The following is an 18478-nucleotide window of genomic DNA, read 5'->3' as shown; positions in this document are numbered from 1 at the left end:
CCTCCAACACACCAAAGACGTGCAGGTTTGTAGGCTAATTGGCTTCAGTTAAAATTTGTACATTTCCCCTAGTGTGTGTGTGTAGGATAGTGTTAGTGTACAGGGTGATCGCTGGTCGGCACGGACTCGGCAGGCCGAAGGGCCTGATTCCACGCAGAGAGTTGTAAACCTGTGGAATTCTCTGTCTCAGAAGGCAGCGGAGGCCAATTCTCTGGATGCTTTCAAGGGAGAGTTAGATAGGGCTCTTAAAGATAGCAGAGTCAGGGGATATGGGGAGAAGGCAGGAACGGGGTACTGATTGGGGACGATCAGCCATGATCACAGTGAATGGCGGTGCTGGCTCAAAGGGCCGAATGGCCTACTCATGCACCTATTGTCTATTGCTTCTCTAAACAATCATAAATAAAGCACATCAGCGCCTCTACTTCCTGAGAGGATTACGGAGAGTCGGTTTGTCAAGGAGAGACTCTCTCTAACATCTACAGGTGCACAGTAGAGAGCATGCTGACCGGTTGCATCGTGGCTTGGTTCAGCAACTTGAGCGCCCTGGAGAGGAAGAGACTACAAAAAGTAGTAAACACTGCCCAGTCCATCATCGGCTCTGACCTTCCTTCCATCGAGGGGATTTATCTCAGTCGCTGCCTCAAAAAGGCTGGCAGTATCATCAAAGACCCACACCATCCTGGCCACACACTCATCTCCCCGCTACCTTCAGGTAGAAACATAGACAATAGGTGCAGGAGTAGGCCAATCGGCCCTTCGAGTCTGCATCGCCATTCAATATGATCATGGCTGATCATCCAACTCAGTATCCTGTACCTGCCTTCTCTCCATACCCCCTGATCCCTTTAGCCACAAGGGCCACATCTAACTCCCTCTTAAATATAGCCAATGAACTGTGTGGCCTCAACTACCTTCTGAGGCAGAGAATTTCACAGATTCACCACTCTCTGTGTGAAAAATGTTTTTCTCATCTCGGTCCTAAAAGACTTCCCCCTTATCCTGAAACTGTGACCCCTTGTTCTGGACTTCCGCAACATCGGGAACAATCTTCCTGCATCTAGTGTTTCCAACCCCTTAAGAATTTTGTATGTTTCTATAAGATCCCCCCTCAATCTTCTAAATTCTAGCGAGTACAAGTCGAGTCTATCCAGTCTTTCTCAATATGAAAGTCCTGACATCCCAGGAATCAGTCTGGTGAACCTTCTCTGTAGTCCCTCTATGGCAAGAATGTCTTTCCTCAGATGAGGAGACCAAAACTGTACGCAATACTCCAGGTGTGGTCTCACCAAGACCCTGTACAACTGCAGTCGGTGAGCTGCGGGACTGTTCATACCATCGCCCGGTGGGGAATCGCCTCAGCGCAGAGGGAGCAGAGGGAGAGACTACAACCCTAAGATTTTTGCCTCCACCACAGTGAGGAGGTGTTTGGAGGACTCACTGTGGTGGAAGTTAATTTGTGTTTATTGTTGTTATTATTGTATCATTGTATGTATGACTGCAGGCACGAAATTTCGTTCAGACCGTAAGGTCTGAATGACAATAAAGGAAATTCAATAGAACCTCCCTGCTCCTATACTCAAATCCTTTTGCTGTGAATGCTAACATACAATTCGCTTTCTTCACTGCCTGCTGCACCTGCATGCCTACTTTGAATGACTGGTGTACCATGACACCCATGTCTCGTTGCATCACCCCTTTTCCTAATCGGCCACCATTCAGATAATAGTCTACTTTCCTGTTTTTGCCACCAAAGTGGATAACCTCACATTTATCCACATTATACTGCATCTGCCCACTCACCCAGCCTATCCAAGTCACCTTGCAGCCTCCTAGTATCCTCCTCACAGCTAACACTGCCCCCCAGCTTCGTGTCATCCGCAAACTTGGAGATGTTGCATTCAATTCCCTCATCCAGATCATTAATATATATTGTAAATAGCTGGGGTCCCAGCACTGAGCCTTGCGGTACCCCACTAGTCACTGCCTACTATTCTGAAAAGGACCCGTTTACAACTCTTTGCTTCCTGTTTGCCAGCCAGTTCTCTATCCACATCAATACTGAACCCCCAATACCGTGTGCTTTAAGTTTGTATACTAATCTCTTATGTGGGACCTTGTCGAAAGCCTTCTGAAAGTCCAGATATAACACATCCACTGGTTCTCCCTTATCCACTCTACTAATTACATCCTCGAAAAATTCTATAACATTCGTCAGACATGATTTACCCTTCCTAAATCCATGCTGACTTTGTCCAATGAATTCACCACTTTCCAAATGTGTTGCTATCCCATCTTTAATATCTGACCCTAGCAGTAGCAGAGGCCTCAATAGGCCTGACTTTGGGCGAACTTGGGGATGGGGACTGGACATTGTGCCTTCCCCCACAGTGGTAACCATTGTGGGGGGATGATTTTTTTTTGTGTGTGTAAGTAAACATGTTAGTCTGTGTCCAAGATGGCTGCCGGAAGGGAGCGTGGACGCTGGCGCGGTTTGGCTGCCGCTGCTCTCTCTTCACATTGTGTTTTTGATTTTTTTTTGTCTTTGGATCGAATTCTGTTTTTAATTTGTGTATTGGTGATGTCTTTATAATTTATTTTATTCCGATTATATGTTTTTTTTACTGTTGTTAATCTCTGTAAGGTGTCCTTGAGACTTTTGAAAGGCGCCCGCAAATAAAATGTAGTATTATTATTATTATTACCGATGTTAGACTAACTGGTCTGTAATTCCACGTTTTCTCTCTCCCTCCCTTTTTAAAAAGTGGGGTTACATTAGAAGGTACAGGAGCCTGAAATCTGCAACAACCGGGTTCAGGAATAGCTGCTTCCCCACAGCCATCAGACTATTAAACTCAATTCAAAATCTGTTAGCATACTGCACTTTATATGCTTATTTCTGTGTGTGTGTGTGTGTGTGTATATATATATTCAATGGTATATGGACACAACCTGATCTGTTCTGTATTTATTTATGCCTGCAATATTCTGTTGTGCTGAAGCAAAGCAAGAATTTGGGGGTGGGGAGATTGCAAACCCCCCCTGTTTCGACAAATGCAATCAACCTGGTGTGCACAATCAAATAAGATCAAATAGAACAAGTTGTCCTGCAACTTTAGGCTGTGCACGCCATATGCCAGAAGAAGAAGAAGAAAGGAAAAGGAAGAATTTCATTGTCCTATCTGGGACACATGACATTAAACTCTCTTGAATCTTGAATCTTAATCTAAACTAAACCAGACATCAAAGACAAAGGTTCAGAACAGAATCTTTCATTGAACAGTAAATTGCTGCGTACACATGGTGCACTCTGAATTGTCCGATCATTTTCAAACACACAAAGGACAGTGCTGTATATTCCCAGTTAAAGTGCTCCTGCATAAAATGAATTTGGAGAAACAACAGCTCAGAACCGCTACAGCGTTGATCTCCCAGCCATCGCGAGTACTGCCTGTCAAATGCGCCCCGGTCCTGCCAGCCTCCACCCCTGACTTCCAATCCTAGAAATGAGAGGCAGAGGTTTCAGGAGGGAAGGAAAATCAAGCGACATCAAGCAGAGAGACAAACAATACAAGCGGAGATAGACACAGAGCGCTGGAGTAACTCAGCGGGTCAGGCAGCATCTGTGGAGAACATGGATAGGTGACGTTTCACAGAGTGCTGGAGTAACTCAGCGGGTGCAGCAGCATCTATGGAGCTAAGGAAATAGGCAACGTTTCGGGCCGAAACCCTTCCGGGTTTCGGCCCGAAACGGTGCCTATTTCCAGAAGGTTTGGCCCGAAACGTTGCCTATTTCCTTAGCTCCATAGATGCTGCTGCACCATAACTCAGTGGGTCAGGCAGCATCTGTGGAGAACATGGATAGGTGATGTTTCACAGTGGTTGACAATAGACAATAGGTGCAGGGGTAGGCCATTCGGCCCTTCATGCCAGCACCGCCATTCAATGTGATCATGGCTGATCATCCACAATCGGTACCCCGTTCCTGCCTTCTCCCCATATCCCCTGACTCCGCTATCTTTAAGAGCCCTATCTAGCTCTCTTGAAAATGCTGGAATAACTCAGCGGGTCAGGCAGCATCTGTGGCAAACATGGATAGGTGACGTTTCACAGAGTGCTGGAGTAACTCAGCGGGTCAGGCAGCATCTATGGAGAACATGGATAGGTGACGTTTCACAGAGTGCTGGAGTAACTCAGTGGGTCAGAACATGGATAGGTGACGTTTCACAGTGCTGGAGTAACTCAGTGGGTCAGGCACATCTGTGGAGAACATGGATAGGTGACGTTTCACAGAGTGCTGGAGTAACTCAGCGGGTCAGGCAGCATCTGTGGAGAACATGGATAGGTGACGTTTCACAGAGTGCTGGAGTAACTCAGCGGGTGCAGCAGCATCTATAGGAAATAGGTGACGTTTCGGGCCGAAACCCTTCTTCCCGAAACGTTGCCTATTTCCAGAAGGTTTGGCCCGAAACGTTGCCTATTTCCTTAGCTCCATAGATGCTGCTGCACCATAACTCAGTGGGTCAGGCAGCATCTGTGGAGAACATGGATAGGTGACGTTTCACAGAGTGCTGGAGTAACTCAGCGGGTCAGGCAGCATCTGTGGAGAACATGGATAGGTGACGTTTCACAGAGTGCTGGAGTAACTCAGCGGGTCAGGCAGCATCTGTGGAGAACATGGCATAGGTGACGTTTCACAGAGTGCTGGAGTAACTCAGCGGGTCAGGCAGCACTGTGGAGAAAAGGAATCAATGACGTTTTGGGTCTGAAGAAGGGTTCCAACCTTAAACGTCACCTATTCCTTTTATTGAGATATAGAGTGATACAATGTGGATACATGTCCAACATGTCCCAGCTACACTAGTCCCACCTGCCTGTGTTTGGTCCATATCCCTCAAAACCTGTCCTATCCATGTATTTAAGAGGGAATGTATTTCGCACCGGAAATTGGAGGAACAGCACCTCATATTCCGTTTGGGGAGTCTGCACCCCGGGGGCATGAACATCGACTTCTCCCAATTCTGTTAGTCCTTGCTGTCTCCTCCCCTTCCTCAGCCCCCCTGCTGTCTCCTCCCATCCCTCCAGCCTTCTGGCTACTCCTCCTTTTCCCTTTCTTGTCCCCACCCACCCCCACCCCCGATCAGTCTGAAGAAGGGTTTCGGCCCGAAACGTTGCCTATTTCCTTCGCTCCATAGATGCTGCTGCACCCGCTGAGTTTCTCCAGCTTTTCTGTGTAACTATCCATGTACCTGTCTGACTGGTTCTTAAATGTTGGGATAGTCCCAGCCTCAACTACCTCCAGTGGCAGCTCGTTCCATACACCCACCACCCTCTGTGTGAAAAAGTTACCCCTCAGATTCCTATTAAATCTTTTCCCCTTCACCTTGAACCTGTGTCCTCTGGTCCTCGATTCCCCTACTCTGGGCAAGAGACTCTGTGCATCTACCCGATCTATTCTTCTCATGATTTTATACACCTCTATAAGATCACCCCTCATCCTCCTACGCCTCAAGGAATGGAGACCCAGCCTGCTCAACCTCTCCCTGTAGCTCACACCCTCGAGTCCTGGCAACATCCTCTCTGTTCCCTTTCCAGTTTGACGACATCTTTCCTATAACACGGTGCCCAGAACTGAACACAATACTCTAAATGCGGCCTCACCGACATCTTATACGGACCAGGATTTTTGGATTCACACAAATCTTCCGCACCACATGCGTGACACGTAAATAACGCCCAAGTGGTACAGGCTCTTGACCCGCTCTTAAAGATAGCGGAGTCAGGGGATATGGGGAGAAGGCAGGAACGGGGTACTGATTGGGGATGATCAGCCATGATCACACTGTGGAGAGAAGGAGTGGGCGACGTTTTGGGTGGACACCCTTCTTCGGACTGAGAGTCAGGGGAGAGGGATAGAAGAGATATAGAACAAAATTACAGACAATAGACAATAGGTGCAGGAGTACGCCATTCGGCCCTTCGAGCCAGCACCGCCATTCAATGTGATCATGGCTGATCATCCCCAATCAGTACCCCATTCCTGCCTTCTCCCCATATCCCCTGATTCCACTATTTTTAAGAGCCCTATCTAGCTCTCTCTTGAAAGTATCCAGAGAACCGGCCTCCACCGCCCTCTGAGGCAGAGACTTCCACAGACTCACCACTCTCTGTGAGAAAAAGTGTTTCCTCGTCTCCGTTCTAAATGGCCGACCCCCTTTTTCTTAAACTGTGGCTCCTGGTTCTGGACTCCCCCAAAATTGAATGATAGGCAAAAAAGTAACGGCGAAAAAAGGAAACAGGTCATTGTCAGCTGTTTGTTGGGTGAGAACAAGAAGCTGGTGCGACTTGGGAGGGGGAGGGATGGAGGGAGAGGGAATGCAAGGGTTACTTGAAGTTAGAGAAACTCAGCGGGACAGGCAGCATCACTGGAGTGAAGGAATGGGTGACGTTTCGGGTCGAGACCCTTCTTCCGACTGAGGGGAGAGGAGAAACATCTTCAAAGTACGCAGACCTTGAGATTTCGCTGTGGAGCAGACGAAATGTCTCGACCTGAAATGTCACCCATCCCTTCTCTCCAGAGTTGCTGCCGGTCCCGGCTTATACTCGCTAGAAGCTGGGACTCGGCTTGTACTCGCTAGAATTTAGAAGATTGAGGGGGGATCTTAGAAACTTACAAAATTCTTAAGTGGTTGGACAGGCTAGATGCAATGCAGGAAGATTGTTCCCGATGTTGGGGAAGTCCAGAACAAGGGGTCACAGCTTAAGGATAAGGGGGAAATCTTTTAGGACCGAGATGAGAAAAACATTTTTCACACAGAGAGTGGTGAGTCTGTGGAATTCTCTGCCACAGAAAGTAGTTGAGGCCACAGTTCATTGGCTATGTTTAAGAGGGAGTTAAATGTGGCCCCTTGTGGCTAAAGGGATCAGGGGGTATGGAGAGAAGGCAGGTACAGGATACTGAGTTGGATGATCAGCCATGATCATATTGAATGGCGGTGCAGGCTCGAAGGGCCGAATGGCCTACTCCTGCACCTATTTTCTATGTTTCTATGTCCCGCTAAGTTACTCCAGTATTTTGTGTCTGTCTTCGGTAATAAACCAGCATCTGCAGTTCCCGCACATTTTGCCTGCCCCACTGTGGAACTTCCACAAGGTTGGCCAACTTTGACGAAGATCTCCTCTCTCCATTGAGAGTTCTGCACCATTTTCCATATCTCTCGTTTCCCTCTCCCGACTCTCAGTCTGAAGGGTCTCGGCCCGAGATGTCACCCATTCCTTCTCTCCACAGACGCTGCCTGTCCCGCTGAGTTACTCCTGCATTTTGAGTCTGTCTTCGGTGTAAAACCAGCGTCTGCAAGGTCAGCGTGGGAATGGGAAGGGGCAGTTACAGTCAAAGATCCTATAGCGGAGCAAGATAGACCACTCCTTCTAAACGCAATGGGCTGGAGTGTAGTAAGCAACGGAGTGGAAAGTGGGCCTTTTTTTCATCCATTTTAGTAACCCGACCCGACCCGACCCGACCCGACCCGACCCGACCCGACTCGCAGTGTAATCAACGTTGCGGGGGAACAGTTTGTGTTAATAAATTAAAATTCTGAAAATGAGGAAAAGATTTTTACCAAAGAACTTTTATATTTACGAGGATGTTCCCGGAACCGGCTTCCGTCTCCGCACTAGTATCTTTGCTCCGCTAAGGGGTTGGACAGGCTAGATGCAGGAAGATTGTTCCCGATGTTGGGGAAGTCCAGAACTAGGGGTCACAGTTTAAGGATAAGGGGGAAGTCTTTTAGGACCGAGATGAGAAAATCATTTTTTTACACAGAGTAGTGGTGAATCTGTGGAATTCACAGAAGGTGGTTGAGGCCACAGTTCATTGGCTATATTTAAGAGGGAGTTAGATGTGGCCCTTGTGGCTAAAAGGGATCAGGGGGTATGGAGAGAAGGCAGGGATGGGATACTGAGTTGGATGATCAGAGGGATAGACAGAGTTGATGTGGACAAGCTTTTCCCTTTGAGAATAGGGAAGATTCAAACAAGAGGACATGACTTGAGAATTAAGGGACAGAAGTTTAGGGGTAACATGAGGGGGAACTTCTTTACTCAGAGAGTGGTAGCGGTGTGGAATGAGCTTCCAGTGGAAGTGGTGGAGGCAGGTTCGTTGGTATCATTTAAAAATAAACTGGATAGGCATATGGATGAGAAGGGAATGGAGGGTTATGGTATGAGTGCAGGCAGGTGGGACTAAGGGAAAAAAAGTTGTGTCGGCACGGACTTGTAGGGCCGAGATGGCCTGTTTCCGTGCTGTAATTGTTATATGGTTATATCAGCCATGATCATATCGAATGGCGGTGAAGGCTCGAAGGGCCGAATGGCCTCTACTCCTGCATCTATTTTCTATGTTTCTATGGGATCTTTGATGCGGAGATGGAAGCCGGTTACGGAAATGGGGCCGAAAATTACCCATGACCGTACTACGTCTTGTTCATCGAGTGATCTATCTTGCTCGCTAGAGGATCTTTGGTTAAAGTGATTTATCAAACAGCAGGAGTGACGGCAGGATCACACACGACAGGCAGCACAGCAAGCAAGCGGGCAACCCACCCAAAGTTACCACGGTTAAAGGAAGATGAGGTATATTACCTGTTGGAAAATAACCATAGCTAGTCAGCCTGAGTATGCCTGGAATTCCGCTCCTGGTAAAGAGAGGGAAAAGGAAGAGAACTGGAGAAGCTGTGGTTTGGAACGCAGCATGCAAACAGCCGGACAACTTGTGTTTAAAGTCTGCCACAGACAGCCACCGCACGGGTTAACAAACGCAACGGACAACAACACAGCCCTGGCCGTTCGTGTCCCTGGCGACTGAGGAAGGTGAAAGGATCACTGTCAAACCCCAGGCGGGCAGGAGAGATGGAGGAAACCTCCTCCACACGTTCCTGCCACGCACTCCCAGAAACGGCGCAGTGTAGGTTGGATGCAGAGTGAAGCCCGCTCCATACTGTCCCCACAACACACTCCCAGGGCAGAGACAGGGGACATGCTCCTGGCGGTCCGTGTTACCACCTGACGGCGGGAGCGGCCCCCAGTGGAGGTCTCTCTACAAGGGAGTCCTCCCTCTTTACATGGGGGGACCTGGGGTGGAGAGTGTTGCACAAAGCCGTGGCCTGCAACACTCTCCACCCCTGCCAGTTAATTCTGCAGCGTGGAGAAGTCCGTGTACCATTTGTATGCACAATGTGAGTGGTTGCAGCCCATGTTCGAGTATCTGAAGGGGCTCCACTTTAGCCCGACGTTATTGATTGACAGGGGGGGGGGAGGTCTCCCTGTCGGTCTGCTCCTGGGCCTGGCCAAGATGGCCGTTCGCGGGTCCAGGCAGTGGGCAGTCAACAGCCACACACGCGGTGACCACGGTGGACTGCGGAGGCCTTCCTTCCGCCAACGCTGGTCGCTGCGGGAGGTCGAATGTATTGTTGATAAAAATGTTAACATTTTCATTTGACAACTTTGTAAAATGCCAATACAGCCATTCTCTGATCGTGTTACAACTTTGTATTTTTGTTTGTTCTGAATAAAAGCATTTTGTATAGAAAGAAAAAAATAGGGCAGGGGACACGTATTATAGACAAGGATGGCAGGATTTCAATTTGAATTTTCGACTTGCTTGTAAACTGCTGACACAGGCAGCTTTTGATATTAACGCTATACCACTTTGTATGTCGGTTTTGTTTCTTTTGGAATATTTGTATTAAAAATAAAAATTTAAAATTTAAAATTTAAAAAAATGCTCCAAGCTGCGCCCATCACTGGCCTGCCTGGTCTTTAAGCACAGGACCAGTTCCTATCCCAGCGGGCTTGGTCTGCCTGTGCGATCTTCACCCATCAGAGGATTTGGAACACGTGAAGGGCCAGACACTTGCAGAGAAGGGTCGGCACACGTCAGATACGGGGTGGAGGCCCGGACAGGCGTAAGGCAGGCGGGCGCCATTTTAGAATCGAGTGCGCTCTGTGGACCACACCACCTAGCCCGACTTTTCCTTTTTAAATAAGGGATGTGGCGTGGGGTGCCACTAAAACGTGACGGGCCGAAGGGTCACCTTCTCCACAGCAAGTTCAATGATTGGTCGGTAATTGATTAGTGCGGGTGTTAGGGGGGGGGGGGGGGGGGAGAAGGCAAGAGAATGGGGTTAGGAGGGAGAGATAGATCAGCCTTTGAATGGCGGAGTAGACATGGTGGGTCGAATGGCCTAATTCTACTCCTATCACTTATATAATCTTATGATGAACTCTCTCCCGAAATGTTACCACTCACCTACACATGAGGAGCAATTTACAACAGCCAAGTCACCTGCCAACCCTTTGGTCTCTCGGATGTGGGGGAAGAGAGAACTGCAGATGCTGGTTGGATCGGAGGTGGACAGTAAATACTGGAGTAACTCAGCGGGTGGGGCAGCGTCTATGGAGCTAAGGAAATAGGCAACGTTTCGGGCCGAAACCCTTCTGGGTTTCGGCCCGAAACGTTGCCTATTTCCAGAAGGGTTTCAGCCCGAAACATTGCCTATTTCCAGAAGGATTTCGGCCCGAAACGTTGCCTATTTCCTTAGCTCCATAGATGCTGCTGCACCATAACTCAGCGGGTCAGGCAGCATCTGTGGAGAACATAGAAGCTGCCTCACCCGCTGAGTTAAGGTCCTGTCCCACGAGCATGCGACTCCATGCGGCAAGCGCGACCTAACGTAGTCGCTTGAGCCGTACGGCCTCGCGGGGCCGGTTCCCCTACGATCGCCGGAGCCTTACGGAGTTGTGTGCGGAGCTGGTGCCGACATCGCGCGGGTCTCCGAAAAACTGACCGCGTTCAAAAATTCCGCCTGCCGGCCCGCAGCCACCTCGGCGCCGTACGTCACGTGCGAACTTCCCGTCACTCGCTCGACCTCCGCGCGGCCCCCGCTTCCGGTTTGGTCGCGCTCGCCGCATGCAGGTCGCACGATGGTGGGACAGGCACGGCTATACTTGGGTCTCGACCCGAAAGGTCGCCAATTCCTTCTCTCCGTAGACGCTGCCTCGCCCGCTGAGTTACTCGTTTTTTATTTTTGTCTACCTGGGCAGTGGAGTCCACTGATGGGACTGAACGGCCAGATTCCGTTCCTGCCACCTTCTGGGCTCTTGGAAGTCTAGCGTACCGACGAGGAACAGAGCAGGCAGCAAGTGTTAATTCAAATCAATAAAACCCTGTGGCAGGAATGCCCACGTCGCGATGGCAGAGATGTCAACGTTTGAAACAAGATGGACACGGAAAGAAGAATAAAACCCTGAGCGGAGAGGTGGTGGGGGGGAGGGGGAGGTAGGAGAGACAGAAGCGGAATTGAAGGATCAGGCCCTGGATTTTATCTGGACTTTACCTTGCCTACAATTCCTGGACGCTCGCAGCGACAGCTGAGGAGGGTTGAGGTGCAGACCACGGGCGGGAAATGGAGGACTGGCCACACGTTGTGCCTTCCACCACAGTGATAAACAGTGGCGGACTGGCCAGGATGTCAGCTTGCCCGATGGCAAGTGGGCCCCTGATGAAGTGATAGCAAGTGGGCCCCTGTTAAATGATAGCATTGTAGTTGTGGGTGGGGCCCCCTTTGTCTCCTGGCAACCAATATTTTTAGGCCCAGTTCGCCACTGGAGATGGAGATGTTTTATGTCAACTCTATAGTGTGTTGTGTCCTGTTGATTTTTAATGTATGGCTGTATGGAAATTCATTTCACTGTGCCATTAGGCACACGTGACAATTAAAACTATCTTGTATCTTGTATCTTGTATGCTGTGGTGGATACATGTTCAATTTGTATCGTGTTTTTGTGTGTTCTTTTTTCACTTGTACCGCTGCTGGCAAATTCATTTCAACTTGCACTTTATGTGAATGAAACTGATGTTGATTGATTTGTTATATGTGAGCGCGTTTCTCCGCTCCTTTGCAAGTAAGGCTTTGGCACTGTTAAGTGTTGGCAAGAGCCAGTGAGCAAGGCTTTGGCACTGTTAGTGTTGGGGTGAGAGAGGGAGGGAGGGAGAAGGAGGAGGAATTGGATGGAGATGTGTGAGGAGGGGGTGGTGGGGGGGGGGGAAGAGGGAGAAAAGCTCAGATGATGAGACACTTCCTCTTCTTGGCCTCGCGCTCAGTCAGGGACGGGTCGGACCCCGGGGACGTCCCCTCCGTGCTGTGGCTCGTGCTCGAGCCCCTGAGGCTGGCACTGACCAGGGCCGCCGGCTCCTGGGAACGTCCCCGTCCCCGTCCCCGTCCCCGACCCCTCCCTCCTCTCCCACCTGCTCCGCGCCCCTGGGCTTCCATCTCCGACAGGCTGTAGGCCATGGCCAGCTGGAGGTCCTCGTCCTCGGCTTCATCGACCTCGTCCCGCGCGTAGTCGAGGCCGTGGCCGGGGCCGGGGGGCAGGTTCCCAGCGGACGTCCCTCCCCGCGAGGTCTCGCCCTCCAGTCGCTGCCTCTCCTCCCTCCTGCTCAGCTCCAACGCGAGGGCCATCTGGTCTTCCACACCTGGATGGGATGGAGCAGCGGTGAAGGGGAAACATTTGTCCAGGTATCCCCCACCAGACCACCGAGGCCCAGACAATAGGTGCCATTCGGCCCTTCGAGCCAGCACCGCCATTCAATGTGATCATGGCTGATCATCCCCAATCAGTGCCCCGTTCCTGCCTCCTCTCCATATCCCCTGTCTGTGGAATTCTCTGCCTCAGAGGGCGGTGGAGGCCGGTTCTCTGCAAACTTTCAAGAGCGAGCTAGATAGGGCTCTTAACGATAGCGGAGTCTTAATGTGATAGGAGCAGAATTAGGCCATTCAGTCCATCAAGTCCACTCTGAAATTCATTCACGGCTGATCTATCTCAGCCCCATTCTCCTGCCTTCTCCCAATAACCCGACACCCGTAAAGATAGACTAGATGGGCCCTATGGCCTAATTCTACTCCTATCACTTATTACCTTATGAGCTTATGACACCGCCCTCTGAGGCAGAGAATTCCACAGACTCACAACTCTCTGGGTGAAGAAGTGTTTCCTCGTCTCCGTTCTAAATGGCTTACCTCTTATTCTTAAACTGAGGGTGTACACACAGTTTAAGAATAAGGGGTACACACACACCCCCCCCCCCCCGCCTGAACCCCACACTCAAGGACGTGTCCACATCTACGTTTAGCGCAACAGTGCGGAAACAGACCCTTCGGCCCGGCGATCCCTGCACACTGACACTAGCCTACACACACTAGGGACAGATTTACAATTATACCACGACAATTAACCTACAAACCTGCACGTCTTTGGAGAAGACCCACAAAGTCTCTGGCGCCGCTAGGCAGTAGTTCTACCGCTGCGCGCGCCACCGTGCTGCCCACTAGTGCGAGAGTCTAGGGCCAGAGGTCATACCTTCAGAATAAAAGGACGTTGCTTCAGGAAGGTGATGAGGAGGGATTTCTTTTAATCAGAGGGTGGTGAATCTGTGGAATTCATTGCCACAGGCGGCTGTGCAGGCCAAGTCGATGGATATTTTTTAGGCGGAAATAGGTGGAATATAGATTATTGCAGGTGTCAGGGGTTATGGGGAGAAGGCAGGAGAATGTGGCTGTGACAGATCAGCTATGAATGGATTTCAGAGTAGACATGATGGGCTGAATGGCCTAATTCTGCTCCTATCACATGACTTTCTGGATACTTTCAAGCGAGAGCTAGATAGGGCTCTTACAGATAGCGGAGTCAGGGGGATATGGGGAGAAGGCAGGAACGGGGTACTGATTGGGGATGATCAGCCGTGATCACATTGAATGGCGGTGCTGGCTCGAAGGGCCGAATGGCCTACTCCTGCACCTGTTGTCTATTGACTGCGTGGGTTTCCTCCGGGTGCTCCAGTTTCCTCCCATATCCCAAAGATGTGCAGGTTTGTAGGTTGATGGCCCCTAGTGTGTAGGGAGTGGATGAGAAAGTGGGACAACATAGAACTCGTGTTTGAATGGGTGATCGGCAGTATGCGTGGATCCACTGCCGTCTACTAACCCCACTCACTTGCCGGGCAGTTCAGGGAGAAACTATGCTGTCCGACCAGCCTCACCAGCATCTTGTCCACAGCCACTATCCGCCCAGGTCAATAGACAGTAGCCAATAGGTGCAGGAGTAGGCCATTCGGCCCTTCGAGCCAGCACTGCCATTCAATGTGATCATGGCTGATCATCCCCAATCAGTACCCCCCCGTTCCTGCCTTCTCCCCATACCCCCTGACTCCGCTATCTTAAAGAGCCCTATCTAGCTCTCTCTTGAAAGCATCCAGAGAAGCGGCCTCCAAACTGCACACAATACACCAGGTGTGGTCTCACTAGGGCCCTGTACAACTGCAGAAGGACCTCTTTGCTCCTATACTCAACTCCTGGTCTCCTAATCTGAGGAAAGACATTCTTGCCATAGAGGGAGACTAGAGAAGGTTCACCAGACTGATTCCTGGGATGTCGGGACTTTCATATGAAGAAAGACTGGATAGACTCGGCTTGTACTCGCTAGAATTTAGAAGATTGAGGGAGGATCTTATAGAAACGTACAAAATTCTTAAGGGGTTGGACAGGCTAGATGCAGGAAGATTGTTCCCGATGTTGGGGAAGTCCAGAACAAGGGGTCACAGTTTAAGGATAAGGGGGAAACCTTTTAGGACCGAGATGAGGAAAATATTTATTCACACAGAGAGTGGTGAATCTGTGGAATTCTCTGCCGCAGAAGGTAGTTGAGGCCACAGTTCATTGGCTATATTTAAGAGGGAGTTAGATGTGGCCCTTGTGGCTAAGGGGATCAGGGGGCATGGAGAGAAGGCAGGTACAGGATACTGAGTTGGATGATCAGCCATGATCATATTGAATGGTTAAGAGGGAACTGCAGATGCTGGAGAATCGAGGGTACACAAAAAAGCTGGAGAAACTCAGCGGGTGCAGCAGCATCTATGAGGAAATAGGCAACGTTTGGTGGTGCAAGCTCGCCTAAGGGCCGAATGGCCTACTCCTGCACGAGACCTGGGTTTTCTATGAAGGTTTCTATTGTTATTTCATAGCAAGAGGATTTGGATAGGAGCAGGGAGGTTCTAAAATGCCATTGGAGTATTCGTTCACTGCCTGCTGAAGGTTCACCAGACTGATTCCCTGACTGTCTTATGCTTACTTGAGAGGGGATCTTATAGAACTTACTGATGAACAAGGACCCAGGCTAGATGCAGGAAGATAGTTCCGTTGGGGTACAAGGGGGTCACAGCTTAAGGATAACGTTTCCCTGAGATGAGGAGCGAACTTTTTTCATCAGTGGTTATCTCTGGACTCTCTGCCACAGAGGGTATTCATTGGCTATATTTAAGAGGGAGTTAGATGTGGCCCTTGTGGCTAAGGGGATCAGGGGGTATGGAGAGAAGGCAGGTACGGGATACTGAGTGGATGATAGCCATGATCACATTTATGGCGGTGCAGGCTCGAAGGGCCTGCATCCTGCACCTAATGCATATGCCCGCTCACCCAACCTTTCCAATCACCCTGCATTCTCATAGCATCCTCCTCACAGTTCACACTGCCACTCAGCTTTGTGTCATCTGCAAATTTGCTGATGTTACTTTAAATCCCTTCATCTAAATCATTAATATATATTGTAAATAGCTGCGGTCCCAGCACCGAGCCTTGCAGTACCCCACTAGTCACTGCCTGCCATTCTGAAAGGGGCCTGTTAATCCCTACTCTTTTGTTTCCTGTCTGCCAACCACTTCTCTATCCATGTCAGCACTCTACCCCCAATACCATGTGCCCTAATAATTTTGCCCACTAATCTCCTATGTGGGACCTTATCAAATGCTTTCTGAAAGTCCAGGTATACTACATCGACTGGCTCTCCCTTGTCCATTTTCCTAGTTACATCTTCAAAAAATTCCAGGAGATTAGTCAAGCATGATTTCCCCGTCGTTAATCCATGCTGACTCGGACCGATCCTGCTACTGCTATCCAAATGTGCGGCTATTTCATCTTTTATAATCTTCCCCACCACCGATGTCAGGCTGACTGGTTTATAATTCCGTTTTCTCTCTCCCGCCTTTTATAAAAAGTGGGATAACATTAGCTACCCTCCAATCCACAGGAACTGATCCTGAGTCTATAGAACATTGGAAAATTATCACCAATGCATCCACGATTTCTAGAGCCACTTCCTTAAGTACCCTGGGATGCAGACCATCAGGCCCTGGGGATTTATCAGCCTTCAGTCCCATCAGTCTACGCAACACCATTTCCTGCCTAATGTGGATTTCCTTCAGTTCCTCTGTCACCCCAGATCCTCTGGCCACTAGTACATCAGGAAGATTGTGTGTGTCCTCCTTAGTGAAGACAGATCCAAAGTACCTGTTCAACTCATCTGCCATTTCCTTGTTTCCCATAATAAATTCACCTTTTTCGGTCTTCAAGGGTCCAACTTTGGTCTTAACTAATCTTTTCTCTTCACTTACCTAAAGAAGCTTTTCCTATCCTCCTTTATATTCTTGGCTAGCTTACCTTCGCACCTCATTTTTTCTCCCCGTATTGCCTTTTTAGCTGACCAGAGGGGATCTTATAGAAACATATAACATTCTTAAGGGATTGGACACGCTAGATGCAGGAAAAATGTTCCCCATGTTGGGGGAATCCAGAACCAGGGGTCATAGTTGAAGAATGTATTCAATAGAGAGTTAGATTTAGCGCTTAGGGCTAACAGAATCAAGGGTTATGGGCAAAAAGCAGGAACAGGGTACTGATTTTGGTGATCAGCCATGATCATATTGACTCGGTGGGCTAAAGGGCACGTTTCTACGCTGTATCTCTAAACTAAACCAGAGTAAAAATTTAGCAGGGCTATTTGGAAGAGGGCTGAGACAGTAATGGCCCTGTCCCACGGTACGAGTTCATTCCAAGAGCTCTCCCGAGTTTAAAAAAAAATCAAACTCGTGGTAAGCACGGGGAATGAACGTAGCGGGTACGTTGGAGCTCGGGGACGTCTCTTAGCGGCTCGTAACGCTAACGTACTCGGGAAGACTCGCTAACGCCAGGTAAGCTCGGGAAGACTCGTGAAGATTTTTCAACATGTTGAAAAATGTCCACGAGAGCCCCGAGTACCGACGAGTGGCCATTACCCGTAAATCCCCGAGTTCGAATCAGGGCAAACTCGGGAGAATTAGCTCTTGGAATGAACTCGTACCGTGGGGCAGGACCATAAGTCCAGTTGTGAAAGGCCAGCACGGGTAGCACAGCGGTAGAGTTGTTGCCTCACAGCGCCAGAGAAGCGGGTTCGATCCTGACCACGGGCGCTGTCTGTACGGAGTTTGTACGTTCTCCCTGTGACCTGCGTGGGTTTTCTCCGGATTCCTCCCACACTCCAAAGGGGTACAGGTTTGTAGGTTAATTTGGCTTTGGTAAAAATTGCAAATTGTTCCTAGTGGGTGTAGGTTAGTGTCTGGCAAGAGTTCCCAACCTGAGATACATTTACCCCCAAGGGGTACATTTCCCCTACCTAGTGGGTAGATTTGTCGATTCTGGATCTGTACATATTTTTTCTCATTGACTGTGACTGTGTTTGGTTCTGTTCATCATTAGCTGTTCATAAATAAGTGAAATAACATTGTTACGTGCCATTAAAGTTGCCAGGGGTAAACGGGACGAAAAAGATTGGGAACCCCTGGTGTACGGAGTGGTCGCTGGTCAGCATGGACTCGGTGGGCCGAAGGGCTTGTTTCCACGCTGTTTCTCGAAAGTATAAAATCTATAGGGCGTTCCTTCAAAGAGTTAGCCTGAAGACTGCAACAACCAGGTTCAGGAATAGCTACTTCCCCACAGTCATCAATCAGGCTATTAAACTTGGCTCGGACAAAACTCTGAACATTAATAGCCCATTATCTGTTATTTGCACTTATTCATGTGTATATAATATTTATATAATGGTATGTGGACATCTAACTCCAGGTGATCTGTTTTGTAGTAAATGCCTACTATGTTAGGACAAGGGGTCACAGTTTAAGGATAAAGGGGAAATCCTTTGGGACCGAAATCATTTTTCACACAGAGTGGTGAATCTCTGGAACTCTCTGCCACAGAAGGTAGTTGAGGCCACAGTTCATTGGCTATATTTAAGAGGGAGTTAGATGTGGCCCTTGTGGCTAAAGGGATCAGGGGGTATGGAGAGAAGGCAAGGATGGGATACTGAGTTGGATGATCAGCAATGATCATACCGAATGGCGGTGCAGGCTCGAAGGGCCGAATGGCCTACTCCTGCACCTATTTTCTATGTTTCTAAAAATGCTGGAGAAACTCAGCGGGTGAGGCAGTATCTATGGAGCGAAGGAAATAGGTGGCGTTTCGGGTCAAAGACATAGTTTATAAAAAGCATTCGGAGTAGAGAGAGGGATGGAGGTAGTGCCTCTAGCGTGTAGGATAGTGCTCGTGTACGGGGTGAT

At 49.2% G+C, this 18478-nt stretch overlaps 1 protein-coding gene across 4 annotated transcripts in view; it reads right to left on the bottom strand.

Annotated features, from left to right (window-relative positions):
- The window catches only part of LOC129715827 (dnaJ homolog subfamily B member 6-like), a 69710-nt gene that overhangs the window by 11679 nt on the left and 39553 nt on the right, over positions 1–18478 (bottom strand). Inside the window, exons 9-11 of one of the 4 annotated variants that reach the window (XM_055665695.1) lie at positions 12305–12532; positions 8641–8693; positions 3257–3500 (exon numbers count right to left, since the gene is read on the bottom strand). In XM_055665695.1, coding sequence (XP_055521670.1) covers positions 8665–8693; positions 12305–12532 — 257 coding nt within the window. In that variant the 3' untranslated portion in view covers positions 3257–3500; positions 8641–8664. Of the gene's footprint in view, positions 1–3256; positions 3501–8640; positions 8694–12304; positions 12533–18478 lie in introns of those variants that run through there. The other 3 variants (XM_055665696.1, XM_055665697.1, XM_055665698.1) reach the window with 3 other exon arrangements.

This window comes from Leucoraja erinacea, unplaced genomic scaffold, assembly GCF_028641065.1.
Source record: "Leucoraja erinacea ecotype New England unplaced genomic scaffold, Leri_hhj_1 Leri_143S, whole genome shotgun sequence".
In the NCBI taxonomy this organism is placed as follows: Eukaryota; Metazoa; Chordata; class Chondrichthyes; order Rajiformes; family Rajidae; genus Leucoraja; species Leucoraja erinaceus.
The sequence above is the reverse complement of the archived record's forward strand: the minus strand, read 5'-3'. Positions and strand labels throughout refer to the sequence as shown.